Consider the following 7,759-nt stretch of genomic DNA (forward strand, 5'->3'; position numbering starts at 1 on the left):
GAACTTGTTTCAACCGTTTTACGAAACAAACTGGATTACCTTCCCCAGGTAAGGATGAAAGATCAGAATTACTTGACTTTGCAGCCAGAAATTCGCTTCTAAACAACCGGAAAATATTTCTTATGTAGTTTAATTGTCCCGAAATAACCGCTGATTGTTAGCGTAGCAGCTAACGTTTTCATACTGTTTTCTAATGAGAGAGAGCTGATGATAAACTGCTGTTAGAGGAGAAGTTAATTAAAAACCAGAGGATTTAGTTAAGAAAGATCAGTCAGGATCAGAGCTGGAGCTGCTGTTCTTCAGTCTGTTTCCCAGCTCAGCTTCACCATGTCGGTATTTAGCTATAAAGATGCTACGAGTCAGAGCCCAACATGCTGAAAATGTCTTTTACACTTTTGGATAATTTCTCTGTTATCCTTGGCTTCAGCCTGTGAACCAGGACGTCTCAGAAGTCATTGAGTTCTCCCAGTGTGACCAGCAGACTGAAGCCTGTGACCAGTGTTCCCAGTATAATAAATAAATGTTTTATTCTTTCACTTTTTGTGTATTTTTAAATATCTCAATCTGAAGTATTAGTGTATTAATACAGCTTATGTAATGAAATAAAGATAATGTATTCTATTAGAATTATTTTCACTCTTTGCTGTCAATAGCAGAGTTGACATACTGTAATAAATATTTATTCTTTGGAAAAAAGTAAGAAAAAGATGTAGTTTAATGTTTGACAATGACTGATTTATAAATCAAAAGTCATTTCTCAATTATGTATAAAAAATAAATACAAGAAAATAATTTTCTTGTCTTGAAACGTTAAATGTACATTAAATCATGGAATTATGTAAATGTGTTCTTTAATAAAACATTGTAAAAGTGTGTCTTCATCAATGTCAATATAAGAATTATCAGAATAATTTCTATCAAAAACATCATGCTCTTTATTCAGAAATGCCCCAAAACAATTAAATAATCACATCAAAAGTTAGAAACTCTGTCTTTAGTTATTTCTTTGATTGCCAAAAATATTCATGTGTGTGAGAAAATGTGTCAATGACAGGCATTAATTTACTTACACTTACTACTACACTTACTATAACTTACTATACTTTGCAAGACGGCACTTTCTGAGGTTTGGTCCATTTACTTGTATTAGCTTACTGCATGCCAATAAACTTGAGAAAGCTGTGAAGAATATATCCACAACTATCAAGGGAAGAAACCACTTAGCTTACTGAGCTAACCACCAGCTACAAAATATGAAGTACACAAACATTGTAATAAAGAATCCTGACTTGGTGTACTAAATTATTTGGAATATTAGAGATAAACATGGTGAAAAATTGTAAATTATATTTTGACATTCTGAAATGTGCCATTACAATTTGTGAAAAAAAAGTATGCTAGATGCAAGTTATGAGATGTTAAATGATACTTGATGTTCAAATTGTGCTTTACTTCTGCATGCTTTTAGTGACCAATATTATTGAGGGACAGATGGTTGTCAGTGCTATGCTCAGTGGTTACTATTTGGTTTCTGTTGCGGTTGCAACATAGTATGTATTTTGTACTGCTGCTGTTGCAGCTTCTATCCACACTAGAACCTATTAGTTGTTTAAAGCTAAAAACACTTCACCATTTTAGATCTCACTGGCTGTTGAAAAAGAAAAGGCTGATTTGTTGGATTTTTCCTGTAGCTGTGCAACTGTTGAAACATTTATGTAACCATGCAGTTGCACTTCTTTACCAGACTGCAGACTTCAACTCCAGCTGCTAACTGTTCCTCCTGCACTGACCTGCACACATGATTTACAAAAATGGCACAGACCAAGAGCACACCCAGGTGAAAAAAAAGTATACTTTAGTATATTTCAAACATACTTAAATTTGTGAAAGTACACTTTAAGTATACTAAGTATTAAGTGTACTACCTATAAGTATATCTGAAGTATACTTGTACCAATTTTGAAATTAGAACTTTAAACACACTTAATTAACCAGGGAAATAAATGGCTTTATGATTAAGTCCAAATGACGATCGGCATTGAACGCACGTAAAACCAAAGCCTACCAGGAACAACAGAACCAGTAGCCTACAATATGGGACAACATAATTACCTTCACTCCCGAGTTTCTCTTCACTTTTCCTACACTCATAACCAGCGTCACTGCGTCAGAATCATCTCGGGATGTCCGCTTCTCTGCAAAGGGCAAAGAGTTTTTTTTATTTTTTTATTTCGTTGTAGTAAATAGCAGGAATCCTGAACACTTCTCCGTCCTTTGACTTAAAAATGATTTGTTTTTCGATTCTTTGTTCACCACTTTTTGAACTGGTTGTACCCATGGATGCTAATGGAGAGAAAAAATGATTAACTAAAGAATTAGAAAGCGTTGAAGAAACAACGGTCTGCTTGCTGCTTGTTTTGGGAAACGATTTTTGTAATGGCCGCTTACTTCCCGTTTGGCCTGGTCATTGTTTCTTGTCAAGAAACAATGTTTCTTGTTGTCAAGACATAATTGTATCAAAATACACTTTTAATATATTAAATAAAAGTATACTTTAAGTGAACAAAATATATATTTGCCCAAGTCTAAATATACACTTGCTCAAGTATATTTAAAATATATTTTGTGTATATTTTAAAATATATGCTCAAAATAGAATTTTTTAAAATTCACTTAACACTACTTTAGATTATTATTTTCAGTATGTTTTAAATTACATTTCAGTGTAAATTTTAGGCTAATAAAGTATGCCTTTTTTAACTTCTTTATTTAACCGGGTGAACCCCGTTGAGATCCAGATCTCATTTTCAAGAGGGACCTGGGCAGAAGTCTGCAACACGCAGCAACCCGATTACAAAATAAAACTAATTAATACATATGCAGAAGTATGTCTTTTAGTGCGTTTAATGTAATATGTAGGCATACTTTTTAAGTATCTAAAAAGTATGAATTTTTAAGTGCCTTAATAATCTTTTAATTATTAAAATTACATACAATAAAAAATTATAATCATGATGTAATGTTTAAAAAAGTACCCAATCCATTTTCAGATGTGTGATGTAAAACCTTATAATCAACGGCATTAGCGCCAGTTTGCACTCCAGACCAGATGGTGGCGGTATTGCACACTTTCATTTATATAAAAAACGCCACAAAGAGAAGAAAAAACTTGAATGCAGGGAAGATAACAGACGCTGTTCAAATTCGCCATTTTTACTTGCATAATATTGCCTTAAAAGTAGAGAGGGCTTTGACAATAGTTACTAATTTTGGTAAATTCAAGCTGGTGACGTCCTAATCCGAGCAAGGGTTCGCTGTAAATGTAGTGTTTACTTAATTTTTTTCTACAGCAGAAGTTTTGTCAAATAAGCAAAACAGGCTTCATTTCATAAGGTTGTAAAAACTTTTTAATAAAAATGTGTGGGGAAAAAAACAGTCCATGCATCCTCAGTCCAAACACATTCACTTAAATTTTCACTTTATGGTACATGTTCACATTCTTTATTGACTGTATATCAAATATATTTTAAATTTAACTGAAGACATGACATAATACAATATATAATATTCAATAAAATACGAAGACTTAAATCTTATTGTATAGACTAGGTCATCAAATCACTACGTTGCCTGTAGGAATTTCTAATGTCCAGCAGGTGTCAGTATTGAGTGACACAGTATCAACACAGAATCGACACAGTTTTGCTATGTGTCGAAATGAAACATGACGCCTCATCTACCCATCACTACCGACCACCATGGCGTTGTAAGACGCCAGCCAGCCAGGCACGCCTGACGGCCACACCCGAACCCAAAAAAAAAAACCTTTTAGTTTAGTCTGCCACACAGACTAAACTAAAAGCAAAAGCTGGCTCCACAGGGGTGGATCATGTTCAAATTCTAACTTCAGGACCCATCCTGCATTTCCTCTTTTTTTTGTCTCTCATTTGTTTCTTGTGTAATAACTGTGGGTAGGGTTATTACACAAATTCTTTAGAAAAAAGAAAGAAATATAGCTGAAAGCAATCATTGCGTGCTTTGCAGAGAGGTAACTAAATTGTTGCATTTATATACAATGCATTTATATATATGTGGAGCTAATGAAAGAAAAAATCTGTGTGGATTTTTAGTCATCTACAATCTGTATAAACTTGTAAACTCCCTGCATGTTGCCAAGATCAACAGCGGATAAGGAGGAGAACAGATGAAGATAACTGAACGACGTCTTCTCAGAGATTGTTAGAAAATATTTGAGAAAGTTACAGCAAGTAACAAAGTTTAATACTATAGAACACAGGTGTCAAACTCCAGTCCTCACGGGCCGCTGTCCTGCAACTTTTAGATGTGCCTCTGCTGCACCACACTTGAATAGAATAATTAGGTCATTAGCAGGACTCTGGAGAACTGATCTATACAAGGAGGAGGTAATTAAGCCATTTCATTCCAGTGTTTTGTACCTGTGGCACATCTAAAAACTGCAGGACAGCAGCCCTGGAGGACTGGAGTTTGACACCCCTGCTATAGAAAGATGACTTTGTGTAGTTCACGTTTAGTTCTTCAGCTGTGACACTTCCTCATTTAAGAAACACTCTACACAAAGTATTGTCAGTATTACCTTACAGGTACAAAAACAGGACAGTTAAAAAAAGATGTTCCTTCATATGTATGATGAGATTATTTCATCAGAGAAGGTGTAGTAAAACATCCTTCATCTAAATCATTTTCCTAATCCTCTGACAAATCCAAGCTACCTTGAAGAGAAGAATAACATAGGAAGTTTCCTCCCACCTCAGACTCTGCTGTCAATGATTATAAAGGAGGCAATCACTGGACAAGAGGAGCCAGACTCACTTTCTTTGTAATACGTTGCACTCGAGACTTTAAGCTATGGGCTGCAGCAATTCAACTCCAATAGAAACCCAGAAAGAGAAAACAACCGTTTTTCTCTCCAAGGAAAAAATCTTCAGGATCCCTGCTCTCATATTTGTTGGGAATGAAACTCTGTTGGCCTTTGCAGAGAAACGAAAATCTAAAGACGATTCCAGCAGCGAGTCTCTTGTCATGAAGACAGGAAAACTGACCAAAGCTGGCAACTCTGTGGAAGTTGAGGTAAATATTAGCATTTATTCTTCAATTTTTTTAGTGATCCATGTTTTTTTGCATCACTGTTGCAAAAACAAACAAAAAAAAATACATAAGTTCAATCAAATTGTTAAGTGTTGACATTTACTTTAATTGTTCCTGTTTAAGTGGTCAGATTCTAAAGAAGTCGTGAAGAAGGAAGATCTCGGTGGACACCGCCCTATGAACCCGTGCCCGATCTACGCAAAGGAAAGAAACACAATTTACCTGTTTTTCATCGGGGTTAAAGGAACCACTTCAGAAAGACATCAGATATTTTGGGGCATCAACGAGACCCGTCTGTACTACATCACCACCAAGGATGGCGGCGAATCCTGGAGCCACCCCATTGATCTGACTGAGACACTTCCTGAAATAAAGAATTGGGCAACATTTGCTGTCGGACCGGGTCATGGTATTCAGACCAAGACTGGCAAACTGATCGTTCCTGCTTATGCTTACCCTTCTTGTTCTAGCAGTTGTACAAGCTGCCGTAGTTGCCTGGCTAATTTGTTTTGTTGCTGTGATTCCTTGTGTTGTACAAAGTGCTGTCCTCCTCCCCATGCGCTCATTATTTATAGTGACAATGAGGAGAAATTCAAATGTGGAAACATGCTAGAAAAAACATCACTAGAATGTGAAATAGCTAAGACGAATGACCAAGGCGAGATGTTGTACTGCAACGCTCGAAGTCAGGGAAACATTCGGGTGGAAGCGTTCCTGGATGATAGTGGGAAGGTTATCAGAGAAGTTAAGTCTAAGCTTGTGGAAACAAAGTCAGGCTGTCAGGGCAGTGTGGTCTCCTTCCCAGCTCAACCTGAGGAAGATGGCTCAAATCAGGGAACTCTGTGGCTGCTTTACTCCCATCCGACATGTAGATGCGAAAGAGAGGACTTAGGGGTGTATCTAAACAAATCCCCAACAGATCCAAGTGCATGGAGCCAACCCCGGGTCATTAACCAGGGACCCAGTGGTTATTCTGACCTGGCTTACATACAGAATGGCTGGTTTGCATGTCTGATGGAGCGTGGGGAGAAAACTTATATTGAAGAGATAGCATGTTTACTATTCAGCTGTGATGACCTCTAGAAAGGGATCACAGGGTAAATGTGACTTCAAAAAAATGTGTATGAAGGGATGTTGAACCAAACAGATAGCCTGCTCATTTTTAACCTATGAAGAAGTCCAGCAGACCATTCCAAAGTAAAGATCCATTCTGTTAACGTGACACATCATCCTCTTCAAATTCCTTCTCATTCAGTTCATGTAAAACTGCAGCACTGATGTGTTTTTGAGCATAAAACAAACACAGTTATTCACTTTTGCATTCTCGCTTTAAATTCGAATTATTACTGATATGAATGATGCGATGATTTGCAGTATTTAGTGTGTAAAATTGATTCATAGTGCATTTGAGTTACATTGCATTTCAGTGTATAGACCTCTGACTTGTTAATAAAACCCTTGTATAAGTTTTTTCTTGTGTTTTTATTGATCAAAAAGTCAGTCTGTACCTGTCTGCATCTCTGTCGTCCGGATTTAAAGCAACCTTCATTTCACTCTTATGAGCTTCTCATACACATTCTCATGTAAAACAGCAAAGAAATATTTCAATCTCCAGGTTTCATGAGCGTGTCAGGAATGTTTCTGCTAGCAGATACATAAAATGTGAAAACTGCTCGACTCCCTGATGGTTCGGCTTTTGGTCTTATGAAATTCCATGGCATGAAAAACTAAAGTCACATTGCTTGTTACTGATCTGTTCTTCTGTTTCCTTCGCATCAGTGCACACCATGAACTTTTAAACGAGGTAGCCAGAGGGCTACTGGGTGGCAACTGGAAAAGCGTGTGCACACCATGGACAGAGGTTGACCTTGATTTCAGTTCCCGGTTTCTTCCCCCTCTATACTGTCTTAAGTGCTGGACAAGAAAGGCTGACAGAGTCTCAAGGACTAAGGCCTCCATATATTGGTTGTGCTTAATCCCTGCGCCACCACAGCACACTCCACAAATAATTCTTATTGTGCCAAGAAGACAAATCCATCTCTACTTTAGCCCAAGGTGTGTAGGCTACGTCACATGGATGCAATGTCTCTTTTAATTGCTTGAGTTCTACTGACCTGCATTTGTCGCATTTGGCAATTAAAGTCTTTATCTGCTCCCTCACCCTTGCCAGTATTTACAATCATGTGATCTTCTGAGGCAACCTTCCATTCCTGAATGTGATGACTGTACATGGCAGATTAGGTCAGTCAGAAATCACTGCTCTTTCCCTCTTAAATGCTGTGCAATCCACAAATCTAATGGGGTTATAGTCCAATGGTGCAGCTGTCTGCAGTTTAGGGACCCATCCTGCATTTTTTCTTCCATTTCTACTGAATATCAATATTGTATAACATGTAGTTCAGTTTTATTTTAAACTGTTATGTTATTATGTTGTAAATTATGGCTTAATTGGAAGCATTGACAACTTATAACTTTGAGATATTATAGTAGGCGCAAATGATGTGACTTAGAATAGCACTGGAAATATCCTTTAATGTTCCAGGGAAATTTCTGAAAATGTTCTTTGCTTAACAACCAGATCATCTTGTGTAAAATCTGCAAAACATAAAAAATGACTGGATGGACATTTCCA

The 7,759-nt window shown here is 36.9% G+C and overlaps 2 protein-coding genes across 2 annotated transcripts in view; one reads left to right on the plus strand and one right to left on the minus strand.

Moving 5' to 3' along the window:
* The window catches only part of LOC106947449 (sialidase-4-like), a 12,995-nt gene extending 10,543 nt beyond the window's left edge, over window positions 1-2,452 (minus strand). The window contains exon 1 of the mRNA XM_015032449.1: window positions 2,231-2,452. Within this exon, the coding sequence (XP_014887935.1) occupies window positions 2,231-2,338 (108 nt within the window). The 5' untranslated portion in view covers window positions 2,339-2,452. The remainder of the gene's footprint in view (window positions 1-2,230) is intronic.
* A 2,435-nt stretch (window positions 2,453-4,887) lies between these two features.
* LOC106947447 (sialidase-4-like) lies at window positions 4,888-6,210 on the plus strand. Its single transcript, XM_015032446.1, has 2 exons — window positions 4,888-5,109; window positions 5,251-6,210. Exons 1-2 carry the CDS (start codon window positions 4,888-4,890, stop codon window positions 6,208-6,210), a joined length of 1,182 nt encoding a protein of 393 aa, XP_014887932.1.
* Window positions 6,211-7,759: the final 1,549 nt, after the last annotated feature.

Source organism: Poecilia latipinna, unplaced genomic scaffold, assembly GCF_001443285.1.
Source record: "Poecilia latipinna isolate Pla-1442-1.1 unplaced genomic scaffold, P_latipinna-1.0 Scaffold242, whole genome shotgun sequence".
NCBI classification, from domain to species: Eukaryota; Metazoa; Chordata; class Actinopteri; order Cyprinodontiformes; family Poeciliidae; genus Poecilia; species Poecilia latipinna.